This window comes from Ochotona curzoniae, unplaced genomic scaffold (assembly GCF_017591425.1).
Source record: "Ochotona curzoniae isolate NIBS_2020 unplaced genomic scaffold, NIBS_Ocur_1.0 contig_908, whole genome shotgun sequence".
NCBI lineage: Eukaryota > Metazoa > Chordata > Mammalia > Lagomorpha > Ochotonidae > Ochotona > Ochotona curzoniae.
The window spans coordinates 21,669,470-21,689,774 of NW_024466607.1; the positions used below are offsets into that span (position 1 = coordinate 21,669,470).

General features: G+C 47.5%; 1 protein-coding gene across 1 annotated transcript; it reads right to left on the bottom strand.

The window, feature by feature from the left end:
• Positions 1-485: 485 nt before the first annotated feature.
• On the bottom strand, positions 486-14,911 carry DNASE1L3 (deoxyribonuclease 1 like 3). Its single transcript, XM_040995022.1, has 8 exons — positions 14,765-14,911; positions 10,851-10,939; positions 9,601-9,687; positions 8,924-9,036; positions 7,421-7,533; positions 4,213-4,370; positions 1,643-1,739; positions 486-1,328 (listed from the first exon to the last, which is right to left on the bottom strand). The coding sequence occupies exons 1-8, from the start codon at positions 14,909-14,911 to the stop codon at positions 1,212-1,214; spliced, it is 921 nt and encodes a 306-aa protein (XP_040850956.1). The 3' UTR covers positions 486-1,211.
• Positions 14,912-20,305: the final 5,394 nt, after the last annotated feature.

The window sequence follows — 20,305 nt, forward strand, 5'->3', positions numbered from 1 at the left end:
GCTGCCGTTGCATGGGGCAGAGGCTCCTCGCTGGAGCAAGGTCATTTGTGGATTGCTTGCCTGACCCTTGTGGACCTTGGCAATCAAGGGTTTCTTGGTTGGGGGGTCCTGATTCAGGAGAAGAGTGGTAGGTAGCCCCCCACTCCCGGCCCTGCCTGGCCCTGCCCCGCCCAGCCAGATCGCTGAGGCATTTGGGGAAGGTGATTCCCCTCCTTCATCAAGCCCTGTTGGTTTTGCTCTCAGTCATGTCAAATAGGGTGAAACACCAGGCTAAGGGTTTCTCTCTCTTTTACATCCGATGTCACGTTGTGCTGATACACCAAGGGAAATGAATGAAGAACTGATGTGTAGGCACAGTTTAAGTGATGCTTTGTATTTTCCAAGGTTACATATAGTGCTCATTCATGCACAGACTTGCTCTGGAAGGAAACACACAAGCTGGGGTGGGAGCTGGGTTGGGGGGGGGGGCTCTGTGATGGGACACTAGGGGAGGAGTCCGGGGGCACCACACCTCTTTTTCATTGCTTATGCCATGGTGCCTTTAGCCATGTTCACAGCAATAAAGCAAAACAAGCCAAAGGGTACTGAGTGGCTAGACCTTCCTGAGCTGCTTCAAAAAGATAAAAAGATAAAAATCCTTGAGCCCCGGCTGGCCAATGGGACCTGTGTTAGAGCCCCTGAGTGTCACTGCTGGCCCTAGTGACACACAGGGAATTTAAGTTGCCTGGCATCCATAGGGACTGGGGACACTGAACCCAGGCTCTGGGGTGGCACAGATTGTTATAGGTAGGAGAGGACAAGTTCTTAAAACAGGTCATTGCCCTGTTCAGTATGCAGATGGAGCCTTGGTGTTCCTGGTCGTTTCCATTGAATCCATTTTCCCACAGCGGGCTGAAAGCCATTGCTCTTCCTTTTCCTGTAGCCGCTTATGGGATAGGGGGAGCAGGGCCAATGGGCAGGGCAGAAGCTCAGAGGGTGAAGGCTGGTCTTGCAGACCTCAGCAGCCACCAGTTTCCTTTGGGATAATTCGGCATGGAAACAGAAGACGTCCCCAGCTCCACAAATGGCTCAGATCAGAGTAAATTCAAGTTGAAAAGTGAAAGTTGTCACATCAGTCCTGCCGCCTGAAAGTGCTGGGATCAGGTCACCCTGGTTAGAGCTGTTTATTTAGAAAGACAAGAAGCAATTCAAAAGAGATGGTGCTGTTATATCTAGGAAAGCTTGGGTTTCACTTTCTTCCTTGACTGGATAGATTTTTTGCTGTTGGTGACGGCTCTTGAAAACTGAAGTGTAAATTCAACTGGAAAGTGGTCGCTGACGTCCAGGGCCTGTGAGGAGGAAAAGGAAGCAGGTTTGAGGAATAGGTTGTGCCCAGCAGGTGTACTTATTGTAGTGATGAGCAAGATCAGGACCACGAAGGGAAAGATGAAGTCCCTGACGTCACTGAACAGAGCATCCTGTGGTGAGCACCTTCCCCACGCCAGCTTAATCAGAAATTCTGGCAGGTCCTCAAATCACAGAACCACAGACCCTGAGCCTCAAGTCAAGTCACCCAACATTGTGTCTCCAGGGTGACCATGAAGGGTGACTGCAGCCCATCATTCCAGAGGGGCCGTGCTGAAAGACAAGACAGCAGCCTTACCTCTGCCTCTGTCAGCTTGTAAGCTTTCTGGAAGTCAAAGACGCCACTTGACTTGGGCACCACAGAATTGACGATGTCTTGTCCTCGGAGCACGATCCTGGAACAGGGAGAGAGAAGAATCGTGTTTATACCTTGCCCTGCCCCCTCCCTGTTGTTGGCCAGAAATGGAACCAAGGACTATGTCCAACACCTAGAAGTGACCGAGCAGCCTGGTGACTTCATGTGGTGCTTCCAGCTGGTAGATGACCCTAGAGGACAGTGCCCACAATTTCAAACTAGAATCAGTCTCAGCCAAGGCCCCATGGGCACTAGGATAGTATGGGCAGGTACCTGGTGATGCGAGAGACGGGTTTTCATGAATCATGGGCACCACCCCACATGGCCACAACTTACATAATGACGGGGTGGCTACTCCCTTTTCCATTCTTTGTCCCTGCCTGCTTCTGATTTGATGATGGAGGAAGTCCCTGTAGGTGTTCACTTGTCTTTAACAGCTTCTCTGAGAGAGTCAGTGCCTTCTCAAGCAGTTTGCAGGCCTGAGCTAAGTCACAGTTTAGCCTTGCATAGTGCACACCACACTGGGTTGCCTTTTACAAATATCTTTGACTTTTGGCAAATGATACTGTGTCCTTACTTTAACTTCATGACATTTCCTTTAAAATTTACTTATCTTGGTAGGAAATTAAGGGATTTGAAGAAAAATGTAGAGGAAAAATCATAGGCCAAGTGCTTGCAGCAGTGACGTAGAGACTAGAAGTGAGATGTTCTGGTAGATTTTGTAAATGTAATCTAGCACACCTGGAGTGGTCAATGCAGTCAGGTTGGCCTGGTCCCAACTCCTGAGCAGGGCTGCAAGGTGCAGAAGCGGGGGCTGTGGCACAGCAAATTAAGCTACCACCTGTGGCATCATATCCCACATTGCAGCACCATTCTGAGTCTGGGCTGTTCTATCTTCCATCCAGCTTCCTGCCAAGGCACATGGAAAAGCAATGGAAGATAGCCCAGGTACTTGGGCCCCTGCCAACCATGTGGGAGACCAGAATGGAATTCCAAGCTGTTGGCTTTAGCTTTGCCCAACCCTTTGAGGGATGAGCCAGTGGATGGAAGTCCTCTCTCTTATTTCTTGCTCTATCTCTCTGTACCTTTGCCTTACAAATAAATAAAATAAATCTTTAGAGCCAGTGCTGTTGCATGGTAGCAAAGCCTCCTCCTGCAGCTCTGGCTTTCCATATGAGTGCTGGTTCAAGTCCTGGCTACTCAATTTCCTATCCGGCTTCCTACTTGTGGTCTGGGAAAGCAATGAAGGATAATTCAAGTCTTTGGGCCCCTGAGCCCACATGTTCTTGGCTCCCAGGTTTGGATCAGCTGAGTTCCAGTTGTTGCAGTCATTTGGGAAGTGAACTAGTGGGTAGAAGATCTGTGTGTCTCGTTCTCTGTAACTCTGCCTTTCAAATAAATCTTTTTTTAAAAAAAGAAAAACAAAAAACAAAATCTTTTTTTTAAAAAGAGAGCATGCAAGATGCAGCCCTGGGTGCTCCTCTTCTGCCACTTCCCTCTGTGGGTTTCCCCTTTGGAGAGCTGGAGTGAGGACTTCTGCATGGGACACAACAGTCCCGAAAGCTCCAGAAGGAACCATGGAAGTCACGGGTTGGAAACGAAAGTCAGACTTCTAACCCAAGAAGTGAGAACTGCCAGCTCCTTTCCTGCAGATGGCCCATCTCATGCTTCCTCCGCCTTGGTTCCGTCGAGCTCTGGGTGCCACGGCCTCCCTCCCGTGGGACCAGTCCCAGGGGTTTCCCTGCTGCGGTCTGACTCCTGACAGTCCCTGACGTTCACATGCTTCAACTGCAGAGCCTGCATTTCTGTGGAAGGAGCAAGGAGCAAGCTGCTTGCAGATCTTCCGAGACTTTCCCGTGACTGGGGAATGCGTATCTTTCAGTGCCTGCGTTTGCACGTAGGAACATGTAGCAGAAGCATTGGAGGTGTGAATGTTCTTGCACTTCTGGTCTCCTTTGTAAGTTTGTTGTCTGAGGAAATCATGAATATTTACACAAACTGCATACAGAGGATATTCATTTCAGCAGTGTTTATAATAGCAAACCCTTGGCAGTAAGCTACTTTGCCATGATGGGGATGGTGTAAATGAATTGGAGTCTCCTTGGAGATGGACTGATTAACAGCCCACGATTGTATTGCCTCTGCCACACACTGGGTGTGGAACTCACAGCATTATATGTGTTAGTTACTCTACTTAGCCTCATCACATTTCCACAAAGGAAGTAGAACAACTGGCTTCATTTTACCCACGAGGAAAGGAAGACTTAGACAGCTTTCAAATTAAGTTATAGAGTCAGGGTTTGAATCCAGGCCTATCCGACACCCAAGCCAGTCCTTGCCCTTGCTAAACTCTAGCGTCCAGAACAGTGTGTTTCTCCCCATACAAGGCACTGATCAGAGGGGCCCGAAAGCCTCATGATTGGGCTGCTTCTCTAAGCCTTGTGTTGCTTGCTGCCTTACTTCTTATTCACCAAGGCCTGGGCAGGGCCCAGCAGTCCGCAGGCACCCCTTACCTGTCGTATGCACAGCTGGTACTCTTCTTGACTGTGGTGTCCTCTCCGTCCCCAATCAGCCAAACGAACTTGGGGTCGGTCCTCAAGCGGATGTTTTTCCAGGCTTTCTTGGGGACATAGCTACAGCCTGCATTGAAGTCGCCCATGAAAATGAAGTTCTGAAAGACACCATTTTGAGTCATCACCTGATGGGCATTCTGGCAGAATACATTCACCTGGGACTGCTGGCAGTGACTGCATCCACTACTCTTAGTAGGCAGGGGAGTCTGTATTGACAGAGCTGTGTCTCTTACTCCATTCATAGGTTGAAGCTCTGACCCCCAGTATCTTAGAATGTGATTGTATTTGGGACTGGCATTATGGCACAATGGTTAAGCCACTACTTGCAACATGAGTTCAAACAGAGTATCAGTTCAAGTCCTGCTGTTTGCCTTTTGAGCTGGCTTCCTCCTAAGGTGCCTTGGAAAGCAGCAGAGGATAGTTCATGTGTTTGGACCTCTACAACCCATGGAGAGAGACCTGGGCAGAATTCTGGACTTCTAGCTTTGGCCTGGCCCTGTCCTGTTTGTTGTAGCCATTTGGGGAGTCAAACAGTGAATAGAAGATCTTGCTACCCCCCTCTCTGCCTTTCCTTCTTCTTCTTTATAATTTTGCCTCTCATATAAATAAATCAATCCTTAAATATCCTTAAGATACTGTGACTATATTTGGATGTAGGGTCTTTAAAAACGTAAATAAAGTAAAATGAGGTTCTATAGGAAGGCCCTAATTCAACATAACTGGTGTACTTAATAAAAAGAGAATATAGGGTGGTTGTTCAGTCTGGAAGTTAAGGATACCTGCATTCCATAACAGAGGACCTGGGTTTGATTCCCAGCTCCAGATCCTGATTCCAGCTTGCTGCTGAGGCAGATCCTGGGAGGCAGAGTTTATAGCAGGGCGCTAGGACCATCATTCAGACTCTAGTGTGGGCAGCAGGGACCAGTACACAGGCATGGAAGGAGGACCCAGGTGAAGACACTAGAAAAAGACAACTTTGTGCAGGCCAATGAAAGAGGCTCCTGGTGGGGAAGAGCCCTGCTGGACACATCTCACTCTTGAACTTGTGGCCTACCAGATTGTGAGCACGTCACTGTGTATTGTTTTAAAGCACACAGTCTCCGTTCGCACACTAGTACAGGGTCTTCCTGAAGCTCTTTTTGCTTTCTGGAAGAAGAGCCCCAAGTTCCGGGTGGTGTCTCAGCTTTGACACCTGAGTGACAGGTGAGTACCAGGAGGGGCTATCCATGGGAGGGAGGGTGTTTGTGGAGACTGCTGGCCTGCCTGTGCTTGCTTGGTCTTGGAGTACCTGTAATTCAGCATGCACAGTTAGGGAGTAAAAGAACCTAGCCAGTAGATCCCCTTACAGCCTCCCTCTCTGGCTCAAATGCCTGCAGGCTACATGCATGGGAAGGAATTGATGCCTTTCCTTCTTGCTTCTGGCTTCCAAGCAGGAAAATCAGCTTGGGCGGTTCCACACTGACAGCTTTGGCACCATTCTTTTTCTCCCATTGTTTTGAAGTTGGAAACTATTTTCCTGTGGAAATTTAGCCCTTGGAGGAAGTGCGAGGAGTTTTGGGGGCAGGGGACCACAGTGTGAGCTGTCCATCACTCCTCCCCTCTCCTCTGCCGCTGCAGGCCACCCACAGAAGCTTTTTATCTTGGAAGTATTGTTCCCTGTGCAGGACTCTTGGAACAGAGTCTTGACATCCCACAAAACACAGGAAGTGTCAGATTTCCTCATTCGTGTCATTGTTAGGAGTGGTGCTGACTTGGGAGGTTTTTTTTTTCCAGAATATTTCATGATTGTGGTTTCTCCTGAGATTACTGGGTGTAGTTGAGGTCAAATGGGAACCCTTAACCTGCAAGTCACCAGCTTCTGCTCCCATGGGCAGGATTTACTGAGCCTTTACTATGGCCAGGTCCAACATCAAGTGTTTGTAATATTTAATTTGTGTCTCACAACAATATGTATCACTGGGGAGTAGACGTCATAACTGGCCTTTATAGAAGAAGAGGAGGATTAAGTGACCTACTCTAGGCTATGTTCAAGTGATGAAATCAAGAATGGGGTCCTAATGGTCCCTTCTGAGGGCCCTCATCACAAGAGTCTTGCCACTTGGGCCACTGGTGCCTCCTCAGAGCCCAACACTCAATAGGTAGGTGCTTATCACATTCTTGTTGAAAGAACGGTTTCATAATTTTTGGAGTGAATGAGTGGGCTTTCCTCATGTGCTGCTATTTATCTGTATGCCAGGAGATGTACTTTGTCCTGTCCGTCCGTGGTCACACTTCCTGACTCACGTTGTGCTTGGTGCATGGCACTGTGGAGGAGGAAGGGGAGCAGAGCCCTGGGGAGCACTTCTTGGCCAGCCACGGCTGGCAAGGTCTCCTTCTACCAGACTAGAATAATCAAGGCCAAGAGGAATAACATGTGTGTCCCCTCCTGGGAAACTAGCACCCAAATTTCTTTGGGAAGTCACCTCTCCTTCCTCCACCTCAGCTATGAGTTTGGGGCAATAGGTTTAGCCTATCAGAATATCTAAACTACTGCCCCTTCCCACCTATCATAGTTATTGGTTCAGGATAGACATGTGACCTAGATGGAGCCAACAGGGCTCAATTCTACTATTGGTGGCATTGTAGGAAAGAAAATCAGTCAGTTCTGGACATTGCTGGTGGCCATTGTGCCATCTCAAGGGTGGAACTCACTCAAAATGAAAGGAGGCTGAGAGATGGGAAGCCCTGAGTACCTTGTCTGACCCCTTGATCCGGCTATGCCTGAACTACTGGGCCCTTCAATTAGACCAAAAAAACTGCACTGTCTTTTCAGGAGCCAGTTTGACATCCTGTTGCCTGATCTCTCTCAATGCAAAGCAGGAGTGATTAAAAGTAGCTACATCATATAGGAAGGATTAAATTCAGTTGTTCTGGTCAAGCCTCAGCACAGTACCTGGCCCTAGCTAGTCCCTTAATGAACGTCAGTATTCTTTACTAACGATGCATGAGTTCCCAGGGCCCGCATGCGCAGGCAGATTTTGCAGGATATTTAGGGCTGAGCAAAGGCTATGAAGTGGCCGTGGCTTATACACACCCTGGCCCATGCCCTGGGCCCGAGGCACAGATCTGCCCTCTTAGACAGGAATCAGGCAAACACAGGGGTCCTCACCTCCACGTTCCAGAGGTGTTTCACATCCGTGTAGACATCAACCAGCTCATCAATCTCTTTCACAGATGCCTCGGGGGTGGTATGCAAGGGCACAATCACAAAGTCCTTGACAACTGAGGAACAAGCAAGAGGCCCAGGTCATACTCTGGCCCTGTCAGGTTCCCACAGATTCCACCCAGGAGAAATAGGCTGTCCTTTCTGGAAGAGCCTCCAGAGGCAGGCTTGTCTGTCTCGGCTCTAGAACCCCAGCTCTGTACCCAGCACGTCAGAGGTGCTCAGAAGTGTTTGCTGACTGAGTACATGATTGAACCACTAATGAATGAAAGAGAATGTGGTGAGCAGCTGACTCTTTTACATGGAATCTCAAATCAGGGGACATAGGAAACTTCTTTGACCAAGAAAGCAGCTCTGGATAGGCAGTGGTGTCCCAGGGGAGAGGGATGATGGGGGAAGGATGGAGGCTCAGGCTGAACAGGTTTGTTAGCCATTTGTAGGGATCCAGATTGGTCTTTTACAAGAGATGATCTTTGTGGGGAGGCAAAGGGGCTGTCAGGACACTCACTGGCCAGCCAAATGCAGTGCACCCTGAAGAGTATTTTCTCTTTTTCTTCTGGAAGATCCCACACATCTCTCCTGAATTTGTTTTCCTAAAGCCTTCCTCCCCTGAGTAATTAACTGGGGCAGAAATGGTTCACTTCATAGGTCAGGATGTTTATGTTGGTGTTGTGCAGCTGTAGGTGGCCCTGCCTGTGACTCTACATGTGTTTATCTGGCCAGCAGAAAGACCTTGTCTGGCATGTCCGGTGCCTTCATGTAGTAGGAACTGAAAACATGTTTGATGTTTTATGATCTGTAATCTGAAAGCCAAAGTTAATTCTTGGTTTTTCCCTCGAGTATTGTGTAGTGATTAAGAGCAAGTTATAAACCTGGCTCATTGTCTTCAATAACGGGGTGAGTTGTGCAACGACCCCACTTGTTTGAACCTCCAGTGTAAAGTCAGTCCTGGCCCCTGCCGTGCAATGGTATTGCAGGGATTCTGCAGCTAGGAGGCCAGCATTTAATCAGGGATCAATGCAAGTAGATAGGATTTTTAGTGTCTGGGGTGCCATCCCTTTGAAATCTTCCCTCCCTGAAGTCTACAGACGAGATTGCTCTGTAATTACTATAGGAAAGGTGGCTGTCACTTGGGACTTTTCAAAATGAAGGACTAGTTAGACTTGGCAGGGACCAAAGAATCTTGGTAATTTCCCCAAACCCAAGTGCTTCGAAGACAGCAGTGCTGTTCTCAGAAGGTGGATTGTAAGCAGGGGAGGTGAAGAGTCTTGATATTCTGAGAAGCAAGTCTAGTGCCATCAAGCTGAGCTGCAGTACTCTACATCTGGATGGGAGAAAACATTGTTGCCTGAAGCTGAATGCCCCCCTAAAAAAGCTGCTTTGTCTCAGGGATTGTAGCTCACTCTCAGGACAGCCAGCTCCCAGACGAGAGGGGCCTGTGGGCCTCACCAGTGAAAGGCGACTGGAACCAGACAACGAAAGGCTCCCTGGAAAACACATCTGCGTCTCCAGCCTGATAGTCATGGTACAGATAGCGTTTCTTCACAGACACCAGCTTTTCCCTAGAGAGACAAGGAAGCCATCCCGTTGAGTCAGTTGTTTTCATCTTTCAAGGCACAGAGCAGTTCTCACAGCTTCTTTGTTTGTCCTCCAGAGCAGACTCAAGTACTAGGAGGATCTTTTCTCTCATTTGAATAAGGCCAAGTCAACACTTCTCAGTGGCCAGAGCCTCTAGAAGCTCAAGATCTGAGCCACCCTGGTCACCTGGGGCCCCTACAAGTCAATGCGCAAATGACAGGTACTAGTAGGGAGAGAACAAGGATGTGATGTTTAAAAGTCAGTCATGCTGGACTTTTTACTTCCCAGCCGTGGGCTGGAACATGGCTATGAAAAATGGAAAATGAACCCAGGCAGGCCAACAAGTTAGTGTTAGGAAGCTGCTCAGCTTCTCTAGTTGAATAAGTGAATCACTTGCATCAGTCCCAATTTTGACAGCAATTATATTGATTGATATTGAGCCCTGTTTAGATATAGGAATTGGGTTTTGAACAAAAGATGCTTATTTTCTCAGTTCGCAGTCAAAATATGCAAGTGAACCTTGTTCGGGGGCATTGGGTCATACTCACTTGTAGAGAAAGGCATACTGTTCTTTATAAACATTTCTTCCGAGCCGAGAGCTAATCACATAGTTGTATGTTGTGCCTCTTGAATTTCTAGAAAATAAAGACTTCACAAGGCATCTTAGAGAATGAACATCCCTCTCCTACCTATGAATCTGCCTCCATATTTCTAATGACATCACAGGAAAAACAACTGTCCCTCACTTTGGTTCCAGTAAGAGTGGCTTCTATTGACTGGGGCTAAGACACCTGCTAAGATCTTTGCAGCTTCCCCCCCCCCTTATGTATTGGATAATATTGTTGCCCCTTGTTGCAGTTTAAAAGCATGAAGTTGGGATTTGAACTTGTATGTGACACATTCCTCACCCCTCATGTATTGGCTTGCCTATGAATGACTTGGTAGGGAGTTTATCCTGGAAGCAGAAACCCACTCTGGCCCACAGTAGAGTATGCCTTATTGGGTCATCTTATCTGTGCACTATTCCTGAACATGTGTCAAATACAAGGACATTCTATCCTTTGTCTCCACAAAGCATTTTCTCACAAGTCCTGGAACTACAATTTCAAATCACTCTTGTTTATTTATACCCCAGGGGCTGGAGATGCAGCTCTAAAGACCTTTGGTCCCAACCCTCACCTACAGCAGGGCAATTTGATTCTGTGCATCTGCCAGATCTGCTGTTGACTCCACCTGGGGCAGCATCGGACACAGTTTCTCTCCATCTGCTCACAAAAAGATCTAGGTCATGTATAAAACTAGGCTACAGTGTCAGGTTCACTTGGAAAAAAGCAAAGGAACTATTTAGGGACCAATGCAGACTGTACAGAAATTTCTGGGACTCCAGATTTGTGTGCTATGCTAGGCTGGACTGCTGGAGTCTGAGAAATGAGTGTGATGGGCACAGTTTTGGGATGGGGGAGTGGGTTGGCCCTTTTTAGTTGACAAATTGCTTGCAATGACTCAGCTGCAAGGTGTCTGGGACCCCTTCTGGATTGAGGGGGACAAAGAGATAAGCAGACCTGGCTCTGCCTAGAGTTCATTCAGGTTGGGGAACACTGAAAGCATGGGTGAAACAAAGGCTGACTGCAGATTGACTGTGTAATCCACCTGCCCCCACAATACTCCACACTCATGGAAAGTCACAGGACCACTTTGCAGGGATGTCTGAGGAGGCACGCAGTAGAGCACTGGCATTGGAGTTAGACATGATCCACCTGATTGTGAGCCCTAGAAGAGCCTGCCAGCCCCCACTTACCCATTGAGCTTCTCCATCAGCATGGGGCAAATCATGTTGTTGCTGTCCTTGATCTCCATCAAGAGTATGATGTCACAGCGTTTAATGACCTGCAGAGAGAGAATTTGCAAGCAGTCAAGACTTTTACCACATGCAACAAGAACTCTTGTTGGGAGATTGTGTTTTACGTTGGGTACTTGCTAAAATAACTTCGCTTCTTTCCTAAACTAAATTCAGAAGTCTCTGAGGTAGGTGCTTACATTACATTTACATATATTACATTACATTTCATTACATAAATTTCAAAGATGAGGTACCTGAGGTGTCTGGAAAGCTGACCAATAGGTCACCTACCTAGAAAGTGGCCAAGACAAGCACAGGTGTTTGGCACAGAGGGTATGATGTGCTTCACATACCCATATCCTGTATTAGAGAACTTCCTCTTGAGTCTGTTCCCACTCCTGATTACAGCTTCCTACTAATAGTGCACACCCTGGGAGGCGGCAGGTGATGGCTCAAGTGCTTTGGTTCCTGCCACCCACATGGAAGACTGGGATGGAATTCCAAGCTTCTGATTTTAGCCCGGCCCTTGTAGGCCCTGTCTCCTATAGGCATTTGGGGAGTGGCCAACAGATGGGTCATTTCTATCTGTCTTTCCTTCTATCCATTTGCTTCTCAAAGAAGTCAACAGTTTAAGAAAGGCAGCATTTGAATCTAAGAAATCCAACCCCAGATCCCATGATCATGCCCCTAAGTGCATATTTAATGTGCTCATAAAAACAGAACACAAAACCAATGACACTGGGTGATCAACATGCTGCAAAACAGATGCACATGTGTATAAATCTTTTCTCAAAGAAAAATGCCTTGCGAGGGAATTACCCAAATGTCAATGGCATTCTTTTAAAATTTTATTAGTGTATGTGTTTGTTTTTAATGTGAATGGCAGAGGGACCCAGGGAAAGCTCTTCTCAGTTCACTCTTCAATTGCCTACAACAGGTGGGGTTGGCCAGGAGCTGGGAACTCAATCCAGGTTTTCTGTGGGTGGCAGGGACCCAGTTCCTTGAGCCATCAGTGTTGTTTCCCAGGATTTGAAATGGTGGGAAGCTGCAATTGGGAGTTGGAGCTAGGACTCAAGGCTAGGTGCACCAGTGTGGGATGTGGGCATCTCAGCTGGCATCTTCACTGCTAGGTGTAGGCCCTCTTCCTCAGCTGTTACCCTTGGATGGTTTCTCTTCCTTATGTTTCTATCACTTTCAAAATAGATCATAGCTATTGAATGAAACTCTTATACAGTTTGTAAAGAAATTCACAATTTTGAAAGCTATACTATTATTTTATAAAGGGAACTGCTGGATGAATAGGGAGTTTTAGGGAAGAAGTTGACAGCCAAAATCGATTAGGAATGACACATGCATTTCTGACATATTCAGCACTAGATATGTAAGCTGTCTTGTTTGACATGCCTAATACAGTGCCTGGCACTTGAGGAAGCCACCATAAGACGTAGCTGCAATCAGTCCTCTAGATGTGACCATTGTGTAGCTGTGTAGACTGAGGCCAGTGAGACTCAGTGACTCAGATGCCAAGGCATAGTGGGGCATCCTAGAATCTCTTCCAACAGCCAAGGAACTCAGCCTGACCTTGTGACTACTCCTTCTCAAAGAACAAGGCCCCTTTTTGGAGTGATGCCCATTGATACCGAGTGAACATTGACTTCGAATTCAGTCTCCTTTCACTGAGTAGAAGCTTCAGGCTTCGGGTTTCCTGTTGACAACCCTTTCCTTGCTTTACAAATGCCTGCTAGCTCTGTATCTATAGCAGCTGCTGATTTCCACTTCTCTGGAACATTTCCTTTGGCACCTCTGGGAGTATTTCCTGTAGATGGAAACCTACAGGAAACTACAGGGAGTGATAGTTCAAGATCCTGTTATCAGAATTCTCCTGAGGAGGTGAAACCTACAGCTGTTTGATCTTCATCCATTCATTCTTCCACCCATTTCTGTACTCATTGATTCATCTGTTGAGCAAGATTTTGTGCACCCTTGGGGCATCAGGCAACATGTTAGACCTTGGTATAGTCATAGTTCTATCTCCAGCTCCTGGCACAGCATCTGACCCAAGTGAAAGAAAAAAGAGGTTCTGAAATTACAATAATGCCATCCATGCCATCATATGAAAGAAGAATACAGCACTGGGGCTGTGGGTTTAGCCTAGCAGTTAAGTTGCTGGTTGAGACACCCAGGTTCCACATCAGTGTGCCTGGGTTGTATCCCCACCTCTGATTTTCAACTCCAACATCCTGTTCAGCAGACCCTGGGAGGCATTGGCTATGGCTCAACTAATTACTATTTGTGGACATCTGAAAAGCGAGTCAGCATATGGGAGCGGGCATGCTCTCTCCAAAGTAAATAAATTTTGAAAAACAGAGTATAAAATTCCTGGCCTGTAATGGAATCTCATTCTCTGGGCCTTGGTGACAGTGCTGTGTGGCTGCCTGGCATTTTGGTGCAGCTGTAGGCACTGTGTGGCATGGCTGCTGCCAGCCATGACCAACCTCTGCTTACAGGATGATTCTTTAGGAGTGAGAGGTGGCAGAGGCCTCCACGAAACTTCACCTGAGTTTGGTGGGACTCTGCATCTCAGGGGAGGCCCTGAGTGTAGCTGGCAATTTTCCCCCGACCCCAACACAGTAGAACCTCCAGGGAACAGAAAAAGACAGCTCCTTAAGATAGTGGTGACACTTCCACATTGGATAATCAAGGATGGTGGAGGGAACTTGGTAGGTACTGGGGTCTTTGGTGCTGTCAGGGAAGACGTGAGAGAAACAGCTTCTGTGAATGTCGGGGTTTCCCATGGAGCCGCAGCACCATGCTTCCCATAGGCTTGGCACAGCTGTTGTGGTTAAACAACATCTAGAAGGTCGTGGGTGCCATCCAAAGGGCAGGGCTGCAAGGACCACAGCAGTAAGAACGGAGCATGGCTAGGTTCCCCTTTGCCTGATAATAACTTAAGTACCTCCCACACCTAGAATTCTCCCAGCCAGGGGATCTAGGCTGTGCAAGCCTCATGCTTTCCTTTATAAGGAAACTGGAGGCTCAGAGAAGTGCAGGAATTTTCAGACACCCATGGATGGCAGGCAAAATCAGAACCCTGGGTTCCGGCATTCCCACCACACCATGGGACCTCTGCTGCCTGTCTAGGTAAGGGCACCCTGCCAGAGTCCTGAGGCAGGTTTGAGGTCCCAGCCCCTGTAGGTTAAAGAGAGCCAAATGGCTCTCGAGAAGGGTGAGCTGTGTCACCAGACACTGGGTCGGATTCTCCAGAGCCAGCACTCAATAAGTGCGAAGAAGGAATAGGATTGAGAACTAGGGGAAGGTGTGTGGGGCTGGAAAGTAGCGGGGAGGGAGGAAAGGACCAGAGAGAGAAAACTAGACAGGGAAGGAAGGACAGGAGAGAGTAAGAAGCTGCGTTTCAGTGATGGATAAGACAATGCCAACTGGGCTGGAGACCCAGGAGCTCGCCTGCCCACCCACCAGCTGCACAATGTTGTTTTGTTTCTTTTTCATCATTTCTCCTGGAGAAAAGAACCCTCCTAGGAGGATGAAGTGAACCCTGCCTTTATAAAGCCTATCAAGAAATGGGAATGGAAGCCATGGCTATGGCCAGCCCTTCCCTGGAGTTCACTGTAAATCAGAGACTGCACTAAGAGATCTCAACATTCCCCATCCACCGCAGTTCCCCACCTCCCCCAACTGTCACTCCTTTGTGAGATGACTATTGTGGCTATTGTCACACTCACAGTTCTAGGTTCTAGTCACTACCAAACTCCAAGCCAGCTATTACCTTCAGGACCAAATGCAATTACTCCCCAGTCTCCTCTGGAGAATATGAAGGACCTGCCGCTGGACAGGTGGGGAGGAGGGGGGCTTACCTTGACAATGACCTCCATGGCCTGGCGGTTTTCCTTCTTGCTCTCCCCAAAAGATCTGATATTGAAGGAGCAGAGCTTCAGGGCCAGGGAGCTATGCAGGCAGAGGAGGAAGAGCAGCAAAGCAGCTGAGCTCGTCCTGAGCAACATCCTGGCGCTCCTGTGGCCTCCCGGGCTGTGCCGGCTGTGCTGGGCGCTGACTTATGAAGCCTGCAGATAACAGGAATGACGGGATTCCTCCCTGCTACTTTCACTTCTCTGAGGAACTAAAGATCCTGCCTTTACATCCCAAAGAGATGAAGACACTAGGCCAGCCTGCAAGGAGCCCCTGTCTCTGTCATCCTGCTTGGGGGAAGGGTAGGAAACTGGGAGGCCTCAATGTGGCCCTGTCCTCCTGCCGTCACTCACACCTTTACTGGTGCCAACTCTGACCTCTGCCATGTTTCTGGGCTTTTGTGCCATGCACTTTTCCCGGATACCTGATGAATTCAGAAATGTCTGCCCCAGAGGGCAGCTGGGTGACAGAACCTTCTGCTTGGTGGAGGACAATGAGACAGGGACACTGGGAAATCCTGTGGATTTTCTGTAAATCACAGGGACTTGGCATCCAGCTGTCCCCAGACACACCCAGGCACTGACTGCCTAATGCCCTGATGGGTGTGATTAAGGTCAAGCTTAGTTTGAATTACTTATTTCCAAGGCAGTTTGGCTACACAGGATTTAACACATCAAGCCCTAGCAGTGTGTTACCCAAGAGGGAGTGACTGTTGGGATGCTGGAATGGTCCGGTGAAATGTCCTCGGACTTTAAGGACAAATTGCCAATTCAAGCCCCTGTAGAGAGCCACAATTCAAGTAGATACTGTTCTAATGTTTGTGATAGTTTTGTAACCCACTTAGAAACAGTTGTAGGATTTCTGTCCAAAGGGACTTAGAGTTGGGCAGAAAGATCTGAAATGCAAAAGAAATACAAAATCCAATTAAGTTATGCATGTGGATGTTGACAAAGACAAGTGGGTGAGGAAAGGGTAGGAAGGAGAATAATTAAATCAGTGCTGGAAGCTCCGGGCCACCTCTTCCTGAGACAGTGGGGTTGTGGCCATACCTATAAGAACACGTGTGTCACTAGCACTCAATAGTCAGCATGCAACCATGGCTTATAAGAGAATCCAAAAAGGAGAAATGAAAGGAAATCATGTTTTCCTGGACTCACGGTTTGACAAATCTCCCTGTTGTCCTAAACCTCAGGCCTCAGGCCGGGTGGAAGCTCTGGGATAAACCATACAGCTAAGGTGGCTTAACTGTGTTCTAGGGTAGATGGGCATCTTGCCACAGAAGAAGATTTAGAGTAAAATGCTGAAATGCTTACAAAATCCGAGCCATGCTTCACACGGTATGCATTTTAAGATGGAACATGTGTAGCGTTCACATACATAGAGTTTTATGAGCTTGGACCATCTGAGAGGGCAATGTGGGACATATGTCAGCAGTCTTTTGACTCCAATATCACACTTACAATTAGGGGAATTGTCTTAGATGCCTGGATTTAAATTGAAACCTTACTCAGTTTATGTATAGTTTTGGAACTTTGCTAAAGACTTTGGGTTCACAGTGTTTGGCAAGCTTAATTTTGTCAGACTTGGAATTGTTTAGTACAAAAAGGTGACATTTTTGTTCAGATAAAGAACTTTAATAGGACATACGAAATTTGCAAAAACAGTTTAAAATGCTTCTAAGTGAATAGAAACTTTTAAATTGTTTCAGTTGACTGGGTGCACAGTTGCCAGAAGAATTAAAATTCACAGCAATAGATAGATTTGAATTTTACATAATTCATTTTTAATTGGACAGTCTGGATTTAACATGGAAATCTTAGCTGGCTTGATTATACAAACAAGAACTTTTGTGAGCTGGACTTAAAAGTGTGACATTTTTCTAAGGTAATAATCACCTTCATCAGAGATCTACAAACCTTCTCAGTTCCTAGTACCTAAAATAAGCTATTGTGGGGTAGCTGGCTAAGATTTTGGTCTGCTATACCAGCATCCCATGTCGGTGTGCCAGTTTGAGCCCCACATGCTCTACTTCAGATCACAGTGAGCCTGCTGACGTAGCTGGGAAAGCAGAAGGAGATGGTCCAAGTCCTTGGACCCCTGTTACCCACATGGGAGACCAGGAGGGAGTTGCTAACTCCCAGTGACGTTGGCTCGGCCCAGTCCCTGCTGCTGTGGCCACTGGGGAGAGAACTAACAGTTGGAAGGGATATTTCTCTGTCACTCCATCTTACCACTCTGCCTTTCAAATAAATAAAATATTTTTAAAAAATAAACTAGCATAGAAAAGAGTCCGTTATTGATACATATTTCAATTTTGATAGTTTGTTAATTGGAACAGCAAAGCAAACCTGTAAACACTGACTTCTGTATATAAGAAATGTTCTTAAGGACCTAGAAAAATTTCTCTGAAGGCATGGATCCTATTCTGTAATTAGCATACCCACAATATGAAATTGGACTTTTTAAAAAATTATTATTTGAGTATATGAGTCAAACTGAACTGAATCCAACTCGGTGCTTTCTGTTTCACTTCACTCAAGACTCCCCAGGTCCCTTGCGATACTTCCTTCATTTCAGACACAAACAGACCCAGGTGTGTGACCCAGGACATGGAGCAGGGTCCCTTTTCACACAGGGACCTGGGCTGCCCCCTCCTTGCCTAGGGAACACCAAAGGGTGGACCTGTAGACATTTTTTTATTGTTGAATTTTTTTAATCCTTCTTAGTAATTAAAAAGGAAATAAAACATTTAAAAGGTCTTGAAAGCGGTTAAACAATGCCCAGACTAACAGGTTTCCTGTCTTTTCTGAACAGCTGGATCCAAGCAAGCTTCTCCTATCCCCAGGAGTCACCGATGGAGGGGTCAAGTGCCCAAAGCCCTCCAAGGTAGTCCAGGAAAAGCAGGAAAGCATCTCCTCCTTTAGATGGGCCCCATGAGAGGTCTGAGCCAGTCCCTCTGGGGCGCCCAGAGACCAGCAGCCGGGCAGACACTGGTGGGACCTGCTGTCCACTCTGAGGTGTCCGTCCTTCTGTCATTCGGTGGCTGTGGTGATATTTCCTGTGGCACGTACTTTCCAACATTAGTCTGTAAGATGTGCCTGCAGAAAAAGATAATTATCTCCTTCTTCCTGTGGGTCAGTGTGCATGTCAGCATATTTAACCAGTGATCTGAAACATCCTGAGTTTTTTTTTTTTTTTCTTAAGCTACTGTGCTATACTGAAATAGGAAATCCTGAATTTATCATCCCAGGTACCTCTGTATTTATAGGATTCCTTTGATGGTCTCAAACAGAATGTACCTTGGGAAATCCTGTCCCTGCTTATGTGATGACAGTCAGATCCCCTCAAGGTCTCAAGCTCTTTTCCCTGTGTGTAAGTCCCAGGAATGTCATATGCATGGACAGAAAAGAGAATTGGACATTTATATATATGCTGCTAAGGCTGGCCTTGGTGGGGCATGAGTGATACCTCAGAATTTGGGGACCACCTTGGGACAAAGGGGTGTTTGGAATGTCCAGAAGGCAAAGTAGATATTGCAGGAGGAGCAGATGTATCATAGGCTGAGTCACCCAAAAGGCGTCAGGAGAAACCAGGGACATGTAGGAAAATCCCCGCTGCAGGCAGGGGCTGGGTGGCATGGGCCAAACAGGTGTTTCCAGTGTCAGTGATCAGCGCCTGACGTGCACATGACTCCAGAGTCACGTTTCACAAGCAGCTTGGAGTTCAGGGTGAGAAAGATGCCTCATTGCAGGGTGTGTGACTGTGACGACACCGGCCTGCATGGGCTGGTTGCCAGCTGACACCACAGGCTCTGGGAGTCAGCTTCACCCTGCAGCTTCCCCACAGCACTGTGCCTGCAGCTCAGGGTGGTCCATTTACAGAAAACATCACTGCTGGTGAATGCCATTCATAGGCTCTTGCTTTGACAGAAAGACTGGACTGCTGGCTGGCATTGCCCCATAGCTGCTTCCCTCCTTGTCTCCCACCACCGCCCTCTGTTCTTGCCGCAGGGCCTTTGCCCTTCTACTCCTTCCTCCTACACTGCCCCTCCTTCCTTGCACCTGCAGTTCTCAGTTCCCACATTGCTGTCTTCCAGGAGCCTTCCTGGCCCCACTCACCCAAATGCAGACCTCCCTCCAGTTTTCTCTCATGACACCTACCCAGGTCTTCTGCTCTGTGGCATGCAGCATGTGTGATATCAGCCCTGGGCTTATGTCTGTCTCCACTAAACAGTTCTGTGGAGGCAGTTGTCTGCCCTGCCCTGGGGCAAGGACACAGCAGGTGCTCAATAACTCATCACTGAGTGGGTGGGATGGCAGAGCATAGCACAGAGCAGGCTCCTCACCTTCACATGAGGGACAGGTCAAGACTACATTGTTCTTTGTTTGGGGTGGGGCTGCTCTGGGCATTACAAAATGGATGCCAGCACTTCTCAGTTGTGAAGAGCCCTAAGAGTCTCCAGATATTGCCAATGTCCCATAGGCTGAGGAGTCACTCCAACGCTGGTGTGCAGTTTAAGGCAGGGGCTGGTGCTGTGGTGTAGCAAGGAAAGCCACTACCTGCACTGCTGGCATTCCATGTGGTCCCCAGTTCAAGTCCCTGGTACTTCTCTTGTGACCCAGATGCAGAAGATTATAGCCCAAGTGTTTGGGCACCCAAGTGGGAGACATGGATGACTAGTACCTGGCTTTGGACTGGCGAAACTCTGACTGTTTTGGCTATTTGGGGAGTGAGTCAGTGGATGGAAGATCAACCATCTCCCTCTCTTTCTCTTTCTGTCTCTATCTTGTCCATCTCGTTATCTGTAACTTAATCAAGTAAATAAATAAATCCTTAAAAAAAAAGCTACTGCATATCCATGTACCAGCTGTTCAACCTTAGACAAATATCTGGACCTCTCTGCCTTTTGTGTCAACTTTAACATGGAGATATTAATTGCTCTCTTTAAATATATATATGCTTGAAAGAGTTATAGAGAAAGATGGAGAGAGAGATTAAGAGATCTTCTGGGCCTACCATGATGGTTCATTGGCTAAACCTTTCCCTTGCATGTGCCAGGATCGCATAGGGACACTGGTTTGCATCCCAGCTGCTTCACTTCCTATCCGGCTCCCTGCTTATGGCCCAGGAAAGCAGTAGAGGACAGCCCAAAGCCTTGGGACCCTGCACCCACGTGGGAGACCTGGAAGGAGCTGCTGGCTCCTAGCTTTGGATCGGCTCAGCTCTGGCCATTACAGCCACTTGGGGAGTGAACCAGCAAATGGAAGATCTTTCTCTCTGTCTCTCCTTTCCTTTGTAAAATCCACCTTTGCAATAAGTAAATAAATATTTGAAAAAAGAGAGATCCTCCATTTACTAGTTCACTCCCTAGGAGGCCACATGACCACAGCTGGGCTAGAGCCAGGAGTCAGAATTTTCATGTAAGTACCCATATGGGGGACAGGGGCCCAAATTGTTGGGCCATCCTCTGTTGCTTTTCCCAGGCCATC

Excerpts from the sequence above, each read along its gene's own strand:
- DNASE1L3 (XM_040995022.1), bottom strand. The coding sequence starts at position 14,911 with ATGTTGCTCAGGACGAGCTCAGCTGCTTTGCTGCTCTTCCTCCTCTGC. Across the intron at positions 1,740-4,212 it reads ACCAGCTGTGCATACGACAG|GATCGTGCTCCGAGGACAAG; the intron begins GTAAGGGGTGCC and ends TCCCTGTTCCAG. Across the intron at positions 1,329-1,642 it reads ACAAGCTGACAGAGGCAGAG|GCCCTGGACGTCAGCGACCA; the intron begins GTAAGGCTGCTG and ends TCCTCCTCACAG.